Genomic DNA, 15,582 nt, shown 5'->3' with positions numbered 1-15,582 from the left:
CATAAGATTTGATTTCATTTCTTCCTTTCTTATTCCAGAGTTTTTCAAGACTTTAACAAGACACTTCTATAAATCCAGTAGGAAAAAAATTTATCCCAGTCACTATTGGTTTGACATTTGTATTTCCCTTTTAAATTTTAAAGCCTTCTTTTGTAAATGTGAAACAACCTTTTCTAAGACATTCTCTTGGCTTATCAGTTATAAATCTATTACCGTGTTTCCTCAAAAATAAGCCCTGCCCCCAAATAAACCCTAGCTTGATTTTAAGTGTGTGCCAAAAATAAGCCCTAGTGAAGGGGGGTAGACATGGCCAGTACAGTAGGTGGCCTGTGTGAATGGTGTCTGGCTGAAGCTGCAGCCTGCGCAGCACAGGTGAATTGATTACCTGTCGAAGCAGCAGGCAGAAGCAGGGGGTGAGGCACATGATCTTGATGCGCAGCGCAGGCTGCAGGAAAACCGAGAGTCATTGGGCTGGAGTGGGTGGGAGGCTCGTCTTCACATCTCTTGGTTTGCTTGTGGCCCGAGCAGTGCATCGGGATCGCCTGCCTTCCGCCCCCACCTCTGCCTCCATCAGCTGCAGATGGTGCCGTGCGAAGATGAGCCTCCTGCAGCCAGCCCACCCGCTCCAGCCCACAGACTCAGTTTTCCTGTGGCCCATGTAGTGTGGACAAATTGCCTGCCTCCCCCCGTGTGTCCGCCTCAGTCTGCTGTTTGGATAGGGAATCAGAGTGTGCTGACCAGGGGATTGGCAAGCTGCTGCTGCTGCCAGATAGGGTCAGTCCCTGCACGTTTAATACCTCTTTGGAGTACCTGGGGGTGGTAGGATGCCCAGCCGGGCTGATCACCCTGAAATTGTGTTTACCAGAAAATAAGCCCTAGTGCTGTGATTGCGAACCTATGGCACGTGTGTCACAGGTGGCATGCAGAGCCCTCTCTGCGGGCACATGAGCCGTCACCCCAGCTCAGCTCCACCACACATGCACACGCCTCCTGCCAGCCATCTCATTTTCAGGTCTCTGTTGCACATGGGGGGGCAGGACGCATGCGGGAGACGTGCATACAGGCGGGGGTAATGGTGTCCTGCAGCCTATTTTTGGTCCAAGGAGGCTGCAGGGAGGCCTGTTAGGCCCAAAACAGGGTGCAGGTGAGTCATGCATGGGAGGGACAGGAGCATGGGGGGGGGAGTCATGCTTGCATTGCATTCTGGGTGTGGGCACGCGTGGTGCGAACTGTCATGCACACACGGCGCTTTTGGCACACAACAAAAATGTTACCCATCACTGCTCTGGTGCTTATTTTGCAGACCAAAAAATATATGACTCGGTCTTATTTTCAGGGAAACAAGGTATTCATCCCGTCTATATCTTGTCAGCTAAAATAAGCTCCACAGTTGTCATTTCTTCAGTAAGATCTTTTGGACATAGTCTCTTCATAGAAGCAAACATCATTAATAACATTTTTGATACCATGACTACTATTTTCTGATTTCAGACTTCAAAAATCTCCTTTAGTATTTTCTTGTATTTTAGTCCCCTCGAGCGTCCAATTTTTGAAATGATGAAATTAATTAACTTTCTTTCGTCTTGTAAAAAACAAAGAATCTATTTCTCATGAGAAGCTTCTTATTCTATATAATTAATTTCAATATGTATAAAAATGTAAAAAATGGAGTATTCCAATTTTTCTGAATCCTTAGTGTATCATTCAGGATTGAATGTAGACTCACCTGGTGAATCTACATCATTCCAGTGGTCTCTAGTAGCTTACAAGTAGTCAATGAGCAATTTCTGAAAATAATTATGAAGTAACGTCTGCAAACTTAGTGGGAATTGAAGATCCATTGCTAGGTGAAGCAGTTTTTAAGCAAAACATCCCAATTGCAGTCATTAGGCCAGGACACATGCTTCTCCTGCCTTGCCATGCTTGCCTCTGCTTCAACTGTCCCACCTGTCCATTCCCCCCACCCTACTTTTTTTTGTTGCCTTGCCTGATGGCCAGCTATTTCTGCCAGCCACCTCCTCACCTTCGCTTTCTACTTCCATCTCCTCAGCCCAGGTACACTGTCAGTGCTGGGCTTTCTGCCACTGCCACCACCACATCAGATTCCCGATGTGCCTGCCCTACTTCAGCAATCTCAGCCCACCATATATTTCCCTTTGCGTGCTTAGACTGCCTGCCTCACACTGTGGACAGCTCGCTGCCTTTTTCCTCTTATAAAGTCCCATTAAGGATCAGCAACTTCCAACATGCTGAAGCCCACTGACTACCGTATTTTTTGGAGTATAAGATGTACCGGAGTATAAGAGCACCAAGATTTTGAAGAGGTAAATTTAAAAAAAAGTTTTTGCCCTACCCGGCTCCCCGGAGTACTCTGCAGGCCTCCCAAACCTTCTGAAAACTGAGGCATGCAGAAAATTTGGGAGGCCTGCAAAGTGCTTCTGGGGGCTGGGGAGGGCAAAAACACGATGTGTGGGGGCTCGATCATCCTAAAGGGTAAGGCTTTTATCGATCTCAAATCCGCTTTTCTCTACCCCTCCCTACGGCAGGACTAAACGTATCTCTCTGAACTTTATTTTTTTTCCCCTTCCCTCTGACTGGCAACCACTCACTTCTTCTCTTCAGTGAGGAAAGAAAGACGTGAGGCTGCTGAACGGCCGCTGCTGTGCTCGACTTGAAACGGCCTGTTGAGCGAGGAGGGGTGGGGTTCCCTTCTACTTGGATTAATGGTTCCTCGTGGTGGTGCCTGAGTGGCAAAAGGGAAGCCCAAAGAATACGACCTGGCAAGGCTTCCTCCTTGAAAAACCTGGCTTGTTCACAGTCCTCTTCGCAACCCCATTTCCTTAGTCTCGGTGCAGAAGCAGGTGCCAGGCTCCCAACTACCATATTGCTTTGCTGCATGACAGATCCGGGCAGATTGGAAGTGGGGGTGGAGGAAGAGAAGAGGAACAGTCTCCTCTCCACAAAGGCTTTTCTAAGGGCCCTAGATTGGGAAGTTAAAAACTTGGAATGGGATACAATCAAGCACCTGAGATTGCTTCGCTGCCACCCCAAAATGCTGTTACTGCCATCTGGAACTGCTTGAGAAGGGGCAAGTGAAGCGGGGTCTGCAGAGATCGCTGTAACAGCATTTTTGGGTGGCAGCACAGCAATCCAAAGCCAAAGCTTTTGAGTCAAGCTTGATGGTACTCCATCCCAGGTTTTTTAAGTTCCTGATCTAGTGTCCAGAGAAATCTAGCGTCTCTCTAAAATCTAACCTCTCATTTGCAGGAGGAGGAGGAGGGCAGCATATACAAAAGCCTCTGAGTAACTGGGAAAGAAAGAAGAGCTGTGCTTTTCGGGCGGCAGTTTTCGGCAGATTCCAAGCGCGGCTTTCTTTCCCAGTTACTCAGAGGCTTTTGTATATGCCACCCTCCTCCTCCTCCTACAAATGAGAGGTACTTCAGAAGCACTAGGTTTCTCTGGACGCTAGATCGGGAAATTAAAAACCTGGAATGGGGTACAATCAAGCTTGATTCAAAGCCTTCTTTGAACTCCTGAGCTAAGCCTCTTGAGCTGCGGGAAGTGGCTGCCAGCGATGCCCTCAGGGCGATGACGTTGCGACCGGAGAAGGCTCAATCTTCTCAGGAGCCGCCAAGCCCTTGCCGCCCTTCTGACACCCGTGAGGATTGTGGAGGAAAGCATTTTCAGGAGGCGGATCCCCTCCCCAATTCCAAAACGGTGTGTGCAGAAGGGTTTGCCACCTGAAAGCTGTTTCCTCCATGATCCTCATGTTTCAGGTGGCGAATCTGGCCAGGGGAAAATAGAAGGCGCGTCTGCGGTGGGAGGAGGCTCAGCAGGTATCAGAGGGGCGGGCAAGCACTTGGCGGCTCCTGAGGGAGCCTTCAAAAGGCTTTCAATACAATTCCCTGGGCCACTTCGGGAATCAGACTCCATGTGGAAGTGACGATCCCCGCTGCCTGGAATCACCCAAAAATCTGATGCACGGACCAGGTGGGCGGGGCTACATTCAGAGTATAAGACACCCAGATTTTCACTCTCTCTTTGGGGGTAAAAGGGTGCATCTTATGCTCTGAAAAATATGATAGTTCTCTGAGGAGCACTTCTAGCACTTGCAATGTATCTCATGTTGGAAGTGTTTCTGGGGATCTGGTCAGTGAGCTTCATTGAGGGATAGAGGCAACCCAGCCCTGACAGAATCTATTTGCAGACCTTCTGCATGCTCTGAGCCTAGCTTCCACTACAAAGTCTCGTAAAGGGTCATTAGCTTCCAACACGCTGAAGCCTGCAGACCGGTTCTTCAGAAGCGCTTCTGGCATGCTCTGGACAGCAAATATTGGATGTGCTCTTGGAGAACTGGCCTGTAGGTTTCAGTAGTGGGTGGAGGCAAGCATATTACTCTCATAGCAGTGTGGTGCAAAGCTGAAGCTATCCTAGCCACCCCTAACAGTATGGCACTAAGCTGCAGCCATCCTATACCAGCAGCAAGGTATTTTCCAGTCGGGGGGTCACCCTCATTACCCTGTACTCCAAGGCTCCTGTTCTCTTCCATCCAAGCTGACTTTTGCAATTTTCTTGCTCTTTCTGCTTGCTTGATATAGCCCCTTTGTGAGGTAGCTGCTGGCCAAGCAAGACTCCCCCCACCAAAAACTGCTATGCACAACTTGAGAGAAGAAGGCCTGGCATGGTCATCAACTGCCTTTCCTGGCCTTTCATATCCTCACCTCCTCTTTAACTCCTCCTCCCACTAATTCCCTTCCGTCCTCAATTTTTGCCCTTTAGCTGCTCTGAACTCTACTGGTTTTGTCTTCCTCCCAAGTTCTTGGAAGGAAAGCAGCTGCTTCATGAAGAACCAGGCTGGGAGGTTTTTTCAGTAGTGGGAGCAAAGGCAGTGGAGGGCAGTGGACGGCATGACAATAGAGGCAGCAGAATGCAGGGTTTCCAAAGGGGCAGAGAAGAGGGAGATAGGTGGGTGTGAGGAGTTGAAACTCCTCTGTGGTTGCAAGTTCAGGGCTGTTTGCCAAGCACCTTATTTTTATCATGTGACTGCGGGGGTACTCCAAAAAGTATAACTTGGGAGACTGGACACAACTGCCATTAGTTCCAGCACCATAACTTTGAATTGTTGCTGAATTAAGGGTCGTTAAGTAAGTTCAGATTTCCAGATATGCAAGTGCCTTCTGCAACTGCAATGTGCAATGCGCATTTTTTGTCTTTGAATCCAAAGATTTGCACAGTTTCATTGGTCAACAGTTTTCTGCTATGGAAACAACTACAGACTAAATAGCATAAGAGATGTTCTGATCAGGAGTTAACAGGGTGGGGAATTGTCCTATTGTCAGACAGATTGCAGCAGGAAAGCTTCATTTGGTAGAAAAGAAACTACGCAAGTAAATCAGCCTTTGAAGATGTTCTGCTTATCATTCATTGTTGCTCCCTTTATTTAGAGACTAAATTATGATTTCTAATTATGGTTTGTTGCTGGGAAATACAGTTTGATGTCAGGATCAGATAAAGGTACAGTGACAAGCACAAGTTTTTGTTGTGTGCTGATTTTCCAGGACCAGGATGCCTTGCTCAGGCGCTCTTGCCTTAATCATCTGTTGGGTTATTGCAGTATGCTCTTCATGGGCTGACCACTCACACGTTACTACTATCCAGCATGCAGCAGTGCACACTGTTCTGGGTGTTTCATGATTTTCCCAAGTTACATTGCTGTTGCACAAGCTGCATTGGCTTCCAGTTCCTTTCAGATGCAAAACCCATCTTTTCCATGGGTCCCCTTGTCCTTTTTGGAATAGCCTCTACTCAGACGGCTCCCACCTTTTTAACCCTGTGGGAGGGTTGTGAAAACCTGCCTCTACCTAAGAACTGGGCTGGGTTGGAAATGAGTTCAGAAAATGTAGAGTTGGTAGGATATTGTGGTGCTGTGGTTGTAAATATGATGTCTTTTGGGAGAATGTTATTTTTTTTTTCTGGACAATTGATATGAGCTGCCTAGAATTATCATGCATAAAATAATGGCCACATAAGTTTTGCAAATATATAAATGAGCCATGATCTGTGTTACTTATGAACTATACTTTCCCTTTTTTATGATAAACTAAATTTTATACTGGGAGTGGGTAATCTTTGGAACATTTTTATATTATATTTTACACTCATTATATATAAATAAATGAATAATTTTTTTGTGTGGGTTGTGGGTTACAAAGTTGGTGTCATTACATGACATATGGGAGTCACTAGCTTTGTGGAATAGGAATGTGGTTTTTTTTAGACAAAGTACAGTATAGAATGTAAGAATTGGACCCATCCCTATATGTGCATATCCCACAAGCACATATCCTTTTAATTATTCATCTTCCTTAGTTTTTCTTTCCCTTAGACATCAACTGTGAATTACTATGGGAAATTAACAATCTGGTTCTCTGTTAGCTGACAATCAGTGGCTAATGAGGTTAAAATGCTAGATTTTCTATTTTTAATAGTGGCAAGAAACAGTGATCAGTTAATGCAGCTCATGTAAAATCTATTGGTCTGAGGTAAAATTTGATTGGGGGACTTTGAAGGGCATGCCTTTTGTGTCTAAGGTTAAAATTATCCTTTCATAGTTTAAACATTAAAAAGATGATTTTCATAACAATTATTCATACAGAATATTTTATTGGCCAAATCTGATTGGATACACAGGAATTTGTCTCCGGTGCCTAAAGTCTATATACAAACAACAAAATGATAATCATAAGATACCAATAGGAGAAGTAATATGAAAGATGAGAAGGATAATATTAATACAGCCCTACTACATGGGTAAATATGTTCAGCTCCAGATTGTTCAAGCTGCACAACAGAGCCAGTTATTCAACCTCCCATTGGTTGCAGACTCATCACCATCTCGAATGAGACCAATAAGTATTGTTTCATTGATATGTCCAATATATTATGTCCATTCATATGATCAATGTATTAAATTATGTCTTGGAAATTCTTCTCCTCCAGCATAGATTTAACACTATCTCATCTTTTTCTTGTTGTTCCAGGAGACAAAGATGGCAGTAAAGTGACTACAGTAGTAGCAACTCCCGGACAAGGTCCAGATAGGCCTCAAGAAGTTAGTTATACAGACACTAAAGTGATCGGGAATGGATCTTTTGGTGTTGTTTATCAAGCCAAACTCTGTGACTCAGGAGAGCTGGTTGCCATTAAAAAAGTTCTGCAAGACAAGAGATTTAAGGTAAAGGGATAAAAAACATTCTTAAGAATAACCTCTGTCCTTCTCTTTCATTCCTTTCTGATTGATCTTTTCCCCAAAGAGCTTATTATATGCATTGACATCCCAATATTTCAAATATAGTCTGGTGCAAAACAGAAATGTGCTGAAATATAATGTATTTTTAATGAGCTGATAGATGGACAATAAGGAAAGAAAAAGAAAACATGACTGATTTAGTGGTTTTATTTTATTCATAAAGATGAGGATTTTTTCCTCCCAGAAAACTGAATATGGTTGCTAAGGGAAACTAAAATTAATAGGATAATTTAAATTAATTTTGCAATAAGCTTTCAATTACTATTTTATAGAGATCACTAGATCACAGTTTATTTTCATTGTGGACGGTTAAATAATAGTTGGTTGAGTTATTTAGTGCTTTGAGTTCTAAATCATAGTTTACAATGTACAGTGGCTGAGTTGTGCGATACTTGAAACTTCTACATATTAAATCATATTATAAATAGCTAATATGTTAGGTCCGTGATGGGGAACCTATGGCATGTGTACCACAGTTGGCACGCAGAGCCCTCTCTGCGGGCACGCCAGCCATCACCCCAGCCCAGCTTCACTGCACACGTAACACAACTCCTGCCGGCCAGCTGGTCTTTGGGTCTCTACGAGGTGGGGGGGCAAGGTACATGTGGGGGATGTGCGCACGCATGTGTGAGGCACGGGGCGCATAGGCATGTGGTGCTTGCATTGCATTTTGGGCCTCATGCAGCCCCCCGGGTTTTGGGCCTGGAAGGCCTCCTGCACCAACATGGAAGCCAAAACAGGTTGCCAGGGTGCTGCAAAACAGGTTGCTCCCCTGCGCCTTGTTTTGGGCCTGGAAAGCCTGCACCAACTTGGAAGCCAGAACAGGTCGCTGGGGCGTCGCGCAGTGGCTTCCCTGCACCTCGTTTTGGGTCTGGAAAGCCGCCTGCACCAACTTGGAAGCCAAAAAGGATCATTGGGGCACTGCACAAGAGCTCTCCTGCACCCGGTCTTGGGCCTGGAAAGCACCTCCTGCACCAACCTGAAAGCAAAAAATGGGCAAGGAGGGGATCGCACACACATGCACAGGGGCTGGGCACACATACGGGGGTCGTGTGTGCATTGCATTATTGATGCGGGCATGCAGGCGTGCTGTCGCACGTACAGACACAAGCTTTTGGCACAAGACAACAAAAAGGTTAACCATCACTGTTTGCAATTTTATATACCGTTTTAATTGGATATGGCTTTTTTAAATTTAATTTTCTGTTCTTGGTTTATATCCAGCTAGAATGTTATTAGTTTACAAACACCAAAGTTAAGTCGCATTTTTATTTGTGTACCTGAATTTTCGTATCTCATTCTACAAATGCTGAGATAGTGAAGTTTCAATAGAATTGCCCATTAGTTAATTTTTCAAAAAACCAAACCTGGCATGATTTTTTAAAAAAAGAAATGTTTGGATATTTGGTTATTTAAGCTTTGGTTGATTTATTAATTTATATTTGGTTATTTTTGAGTAAGAATCCTTAAATTTAACATTCTAAAAAGAAATTACATAGCAGAGGTGGGTTCCTACCGGTTCGCATCGGTTCGGTAGAACCGGTTGGTCAAATCTACCAAACCAGTGAGAGGAGGTTCCACCGGTGGACCCGGAAGTAAGTTCCGGAATGCCTGTCCCGGCCCTGTTGCTAGCTCACTCGCCTCCACCCGTCTGGAAGCCGCTCCATTGCTCCCTCCCCCCACCTGTCCGCACTATCCTAGCCCCGCCCACTGCCCACTGATTGGCTACCTCACCAATCTCCCCGCCCGCCTCTAAGAACCCTATCTAAACCCACTTACCTTTTTTCCTGTTTGGCTCTCTATTGCTGCCTGCCGACTCCGAGGAGGTAAGTAAGCTGCAACTAAGTGGGGGTGGTGGTGGCTGCCGTGGCTCTGAACTATAAGCGAGTCCGGTGACCTTTTGCGGCCTTGCAAGGATCCCGAGCTCGCTTATAGCGCAGGGCTGCATGGCCACCAGAAAGTGCGGGGGTGGGGACAACGGTGGGAGCTTACATGGCGCAGCTGGAGTCTTTGACAAGTTCAGTGACTTTGCAAGCTCTTTGCAAGGTCCTTGGAATTGCCTAAGATGCCTGGCCGCCAGAAAGCACAGGTGTGGGGGTGGGGGTGGCGTTGGGCTCTTATGCGGCGCGACTGGTGTCTTTGACAATTTCGGGGACCTTGCAAGGCCTTTGCAAGGTCCCCGGACTTGCCTAAGATGCCTGGCCACCAGAAAGCACGGGCGCAGGGGTGGGGACGGTGGCGGGAGCTTACGTGGCGTGGCTGGCGTCTTTGACAAGTTCAGGGACCTTGCAAGGCCTTGGCGTTTTTTGCATCGGGGCGTGCTGCAAGAGAGAGGAAGTAAAGACCTTTTCTGGATTTTGGGTGATGGAGGGGTGGGCCCGTGCTCACTAAAGCAAGTCCGGGGAAGTCCTTTGTGCCAGCCGCAAAAGATCTTCACTCCTCCCCTCTTGCAGCATGCCCCGATGTGAAAAATAGCGAGATCGGCGCACTTGGGGCTGCTGCTGCGATGTCCAAGGAGGCTAAACCAAGCCACACGCTTCTCCCAACTGCTTTCGCGGATTCCCGGAGCGCCAGGAACCTTCGTGCTCTTCTCTGCGCTCTCCTCGGCTCCTCACAACGGCAATAGACATCCAGAAGCGGTGGGGGCTGGAAATCCAAGCCCCGATTAGCCCCAAAAGCCGATTCTGGACATCTATTGCAGTTTTGAGGAGCTGAGGAGAGTGCAGATAAGAGCGCGAAGGTTAGGGTTACTGGGCAACGTGTGTGTGTGTGTGTGGGGGGGGAGGCTGTAGCAGTTCCGCTCTGAATGGAGGGAGAGGAAAAAAGTTGGGATTCTCCCTGTTGCAGCCTTTAAATGGCAGAGAGAAGCCGAACTCCACCGCCCCCATTCACAGAGGAGCTGCGGCTCCCTTTATGCCTCCCCCGGCCCTCTCCCTCCCGGGGTTGAAGCACCTGAAAGGGACAGGCAGGCTGCCACAGCTCCACTGAGAAGACATTTCTGAGAATAGAAACTTCTCCGGTCCGGCTGCACCTGAGCTGGTGGAGCGCCCGCAACTGCCGGCCCATCGCCAGGGAGACAGCCAGTGCAGGTGAGCTGCGTGGTTGCTCCGATCGCATGGGCGCTTCCCTAGCTCGGGTGCAGCTGGACCCGAGAAGTTTCTCTTCTCAGAAATGTATTCTCAGTAAAGCTGTGGCAGCCTGCCTGTCCCTTTCAGGTGCTTCGACCCCAGGAGGGAGGGGGCCAGCAGGAGCAAAAATGAAGCCGCAGCTCCTCTGTAAATAGAGGGAGAGGAAAAAAGTTGGGATTCTCCCTGCTGCAGCCTTTAAATGGCAGAGAGAAGCCAAACTCCCCCCCCCCCTTTCACAGAGGAGTTGCTGCTCCCTTTATGTGGATGTGTGATATTTTGCAAGGACTAGGAACCTCTCATGCCGTCTCTGAACAAGAAAAATGTATTTGCATGTTAATGGGGGAAACAGGTGGGCTAATTATAATCTTAAACTATTTTTGGCTTACTATACAGATAATTTAGTGCAAAGCTGTGCACAACAGTATTATATTTCTGTGGTTTTATCTTCCTTGGTTGGTTTTGGGGAGAGCTATGGAAAGCTAAAACAAATGCTGTGTAACGAGTGTGAAACATTCCTTTTGATTCATTGGAGAGTTAAAACCAAACCTTATTTCAAAGGAGAGAAGTTTCATATCATGCAACTTTCATCAAAACTGTTAAATCTTCCGGGGGGGGGGGGGGGAGAGACAAGTGAACATCTAGGAAGTAGGGTAGTAGTGGCAAATATCTTAGAATAATACTTTGATACAACTATTATAAATTGTTCAGCAATAATTTAACTAAAAGAATTGTGCATACTATATATAAATTGTTACTTCTTAGCAGGAAGTCCAATATTTTTTTCTTTTGATTTTCCCATTTGGCTGAGATTTTCAGTACTCCAACATACTATTCTTTTTTATTGGGGCTATATTTATGAATTTATTTTTTTAAGAAATAGGGCAGAACCTGTTCATATTAATAATAGGAAATCTGTTGGACATCAAACTTATTTTAAAAGTATCATTATGTAGAACTCTTTTTAGTAGTCTGGATTATGAAAGAATTGCAGGAAAATATTAGATAAGACAGAAATAAGCTAAAATAGGGGTGGTGGTGGTAAATCAAATTCTTGTTTCTTGCCCATGTTTTGTTACAAACTACTCTAATGCTGCCTGTTTTTTTTAGCAATAATGATTACATTGAATATGATATTAATATATAAAGCATGTGATATGGTTCCAGGATCAGAGCTAGTCTATATTTGAACGGCCTGAAGGTGTGTTAACATTCAAGGAAGTTAAAGCTGCAATCTAGGAAAGGCAGTCTTGGCTCTCTAAGTACTTGGAAAATAGGCCACCTGTGAACCATATTAAAACCACCCTGATCGCCATATAGAAGAAAGTATGAAATAGGCTTGTATAAATCATTTGGTGGGATTTCAAAGCATTGGAAAGTTGTGGGAGTACTTTGGAACATCTGCTTCATTGACCAGATCTGGAGGAGTGCTCAGAGCCCTGTAAAATAACTTGCCTAGCTTTAGTACAAATGCTAGGATTGCATGGTACTTTGGATTCTGTTCCAAATAAAGTACTGAAGAGAATACAAGACTGTAAATATAGTACTCCACCCACAACTCTTTAAAGTAGATATTTCATGAATCCAGGAAAAAGGTGCCCCTGCTTTAAAAAGTACCAAGCAGATGCTGTGGGCTTTACATTCCTATATATTCAAAAACAGTGCATAGCCCTAACAAACATTATTATTTAACGAATTTAAGTTGTTGCCACTGCTTTGAAGTTAAATTCAGGTGTATGGATGCCTCTTTCTTTTCTGTGTAATTTATACCTCTATCTTGACTGGGAATGCTGACATCATCTTGGCCACTCCCACCTGGTCACATGGCTGGCAAGCCACTCTCACCCAGTCACATGGCCGGCAAGCCACTCCCACTCGGTCATATGGCCGGCAAGCCACTCCCACCCGATCACATGGCTGACAAGCCACTCCTACAAAGCAAGCCACACCCACAGAGTAGGTTCCAAAATTTTTTGAAACCCACCACTGCTACATAGGTATGTACAGCTGTGTGAAAAAGTACTGCACGCTTTACAGTTTATGACATTTTTTGGTTAGGCCATTGATTTTATGATTTGGATTTTGGATTTGGATTTTAACTTTATTTATATGCTGCCCTTTTCCCTGAGGGGACTCAGGGCGGCTCACAATCCAGGGGGAGGGAAAAACAAAACAAGATACACACATAAAGACAATACATCATTAAAAAGCGCAACAGTCATACTATTTGGGTGGAGTTGAAGTCTTTGGCCCCAGGCCTGTCGGGACAGCCAGGTTTTTAAGGCTATGCGGAAGGTCTGGAGGGTGGTGAGGGTACGAATCTCCACGGGGAGTTCGTTCCATAGGGTCGGAGCAGCCACCGAGAAGGCTCTCCTCCGGGTAGTTGCCAGTCGACATTGACCGGCTGATGGAATTCGGAGGAGGCCTAATCTATGGGATCTTATTGGCCTAGTGGAGGTAATTGGCAGTAGGTGGTCTCTCAAGTACCCAGATCCAATACCATGAAGGGCTTTAAAGGTGACAACAAGCACCTTGAAGCGCACCTGGAGATCAACAGGTAGCCAGTGCAGCTCGCGGAGGATAGGTGTTACGTGGGTGAAACGAGGTGCACCCACGATCGCTCGCGCGGCTGCATTCTGGACCAACTGAAGTCGCCGAATGCTCTTCAAGGGCAGCCCCATGTAGAGCACATTGCAGTATTCCAGCCTAGAGGTCACAAGGGCACGAGTGACTGTTGTGAGAGCCTCCCGGTTCAGGTAGGGGCGCAACTGGTGCACCAGGCGAACCTGGGCAAATGCCCCCCTGGTCACAGCTGACAAATGGTGTTCAAAAGTCAGCTGTGGGTCCAGGAGGACTCCCAAGTTGCGGATCCTATCTGAGGGGCGTAATATTTGACCCCCCAGCCTGAGAGATGGAATACTTGGCCAATTATTGGGAGGGAAGCACAGCAGCCACTCGGTCTTATCTGGATTGAGTACAAGCTTGTTAACCCCCATCCAGTCTCTAACAGCCTCAAGGCCCTGGCTCATCACATCCATCGCTTCATTGAGTTGGCACGGGGCGGACAGATACAACTGTGTATCGTCCGCATACTGGTGGTATTTTATCCCGTGCCGTCGAATGATCTCGCCCAGCGGTTTCATGTAGATATTAAAAAGTAGGGGGGGACAGGACTGAACCCTGTGGCACCCCATATGTTAGGGGTCTAGGGGTCGATATTTTATGATATTTTATGCTAACTGCTATGCAAATATTGTTATATTTAAATAAATACTGGTGTTTTTAAAGTGAAAAGCATAAGCTTTTTACAATTTGATGCTGTTTGGATGGGGATTGTGAATTTTTTTGCATGCTTTTAGAGAGCTCCTGGGGGCTGGGGAGGGCAGAAATGAGCAAAAAACAGCCCGTTTTTTGCTCAGTTTTACCCCCCTCAGCCCCCAGGAGCGCTCGGTAAGCTTCCTAAAGGCTATCCATGCCCTTTTTTTCTACAAAAATGGCCCATTTTTTTGCTCATTTTTGCCCTCCTTCCAGGAGCACTCTGCAAGCCCTCTAAAGGCTATTCATGCCTTTTTTGGGGGGGGAAACGGGCCCGTTTTCGCGAAAAACTGATAGTTTTTTGGGGATTTGCAGAGTGCAGAAGCTTTTTTTAAATTTGCTTCTTCAAAACCTTGGTGCATGTTACACTCCGATGTGTCTTATACTCTGAAAAATACAGTAACTGATACATACCCAGTGGCATACGTGTTGCAATTACTAAGGCCGATGCTAGTGTTTTGTTAACATTTTTATTGTTTGTGGCTCTGAAAAGGATCATTTAGGTAACCAAACATAGTTACTAATATGAAATTGGCCAGCCGTTATTGCTTATCACCAGGTGGCATCTCTTCGACATAGACTATATAAGCCTTTGCATGTGATCTTTGGTGACAATATGGTGCCAGGCTGCAATAATGGATTCAATCAGCTCCTGCTTGGTCTTCGGATGCTTCTTGCTTATTTTGTAACCAATCTTGGCCCACAAGTTCTCAATTGGGTTCAAATCCGGGCTCTGAGCTGGCCAATCCAGGAGTCGAACACCATGTTTCTTCATCCACTGCTGGACGGACTTGGCTCAATGACAAGGAGCGTTGTCATCCTGGAAATAAAAGTCCTTCCCTACAAGTTGCTAAGCTGAAGGAAGTATGGTCTTTTCTAGGACTTCAACATACTGCCTGGAATTCATGATTCTCTGCATGATTTGTATCCGACCAATACCAGAAGCAGCGATACAGCTCCAGATCATCACGTGCAATGGATGTTTCAAAGATAGATTCAGGCAAGACGGCCTAAATTCTTCAGCTGGAAATCTTCTGACATACATATTGCACTGATTCCCAGTCAAGTAGAAATTGCTCTGGTCACTGAAGATGACCTTGGCCCGCTGTTCGTTGGTCCACTTGGCATACTCTTGGCCACACATGTTGATGAGAGCGGTGAGCATCTGTGAGCAAAGGTTTACTTCGAGCTCTGCAGCCTTTGAGCCCTCGGGCAAGCAGTCTGCAATGCACTGTGCTTGTGCACACTTTTTACATCACATGTTTCACCCCAAGTTCTTGTAATCTATGGGGAGGTGAGCTTCCTGTCAGCCATCGAAATGCGTTGCAAAGCCTGATCTTGCCGTTTTGTCGACTTTCTTGTCCTTCCAGAGCAGAGCCTGTCATCAACTGAACCAGTTATTTGGTATTTTTCAACCACACTGCTCACTGTGGTCTGATGGCATTTCACTCTCTTGGCTATTTCTGTACAGAGTAACCCTCTTCATGAAGCACAATGATGTGATGCCGCTGTTCAGTACTGGCGAAAGCAAAGGCCTTCATCCTTGCTTGCAGCCAGAGCTAAATTAAATTTCTCGATGCTTTTGATGCCTATTTATAGTCAGAGAGTATGACAACATTGATTGGCTCATAGATTTAGCCTCTGTGCATTTTGATTGGTCAGCCAAAGCTTGCTGCTGATTGGCTACTTTCGATCCTAGCGTTCTTGAAAATTCAAGTTGTGTTTGTTTCAGCAAATAAACTCACTCAAAACCTTAAAAAGATTTTGGTTATATTAATAAAAAAAATTAAAATAATTTTTATTGAATATTTTAATCTTTAAAAACAATAAAGA

General features: G+C 45.7%; 1 protein-coding gene across 6 annotated transcripts in view; it reads left to right on the top strand.

Annotated features, from left to right (window-relative positions):
• The window catches only part of GSK3B (glycogen synthase kinase 3 beta), a 131,886-nt gene that overhangs the window by 24,030 nt on the left and 92,274 nt on the right, over positions 1-15,582 (top strand). For all 6 annotated transcript variants that reach the window (XM_032214092.1, XM_032214093.1, XM_032214094.1 and 3 more), the window contains exon 2: positions 7,041-7,234. In XM_032214092.1, coding sequence (XP_032069983.1) covers positions 7,041-7,234 — 194 coding nt within the window. The remainder of the gene's footprint in view (positions 1-7,040; positions 7,235-15,582) is intronic.

Source organism: Thamnophis elegans, chromosome 3 (assembly GCF_009769535.1).
Source record: "Thamnophis elegans isolate rThaEle1 chromosome 3, rThaEle1.pri, whole genome shotgun sequence".
Taxonomy (NCBI): Eukaryota; Metazoa; Chordata; class Lepidosauria; order Squamata; family Colubridae; genus Thamnophis; species Thamnophis elegans.
The sequence above is the reverse complement of the archived record's forward strand: the minus strand, read 5'-3'. Positions and strand labels throughout refer to the sequence as shown.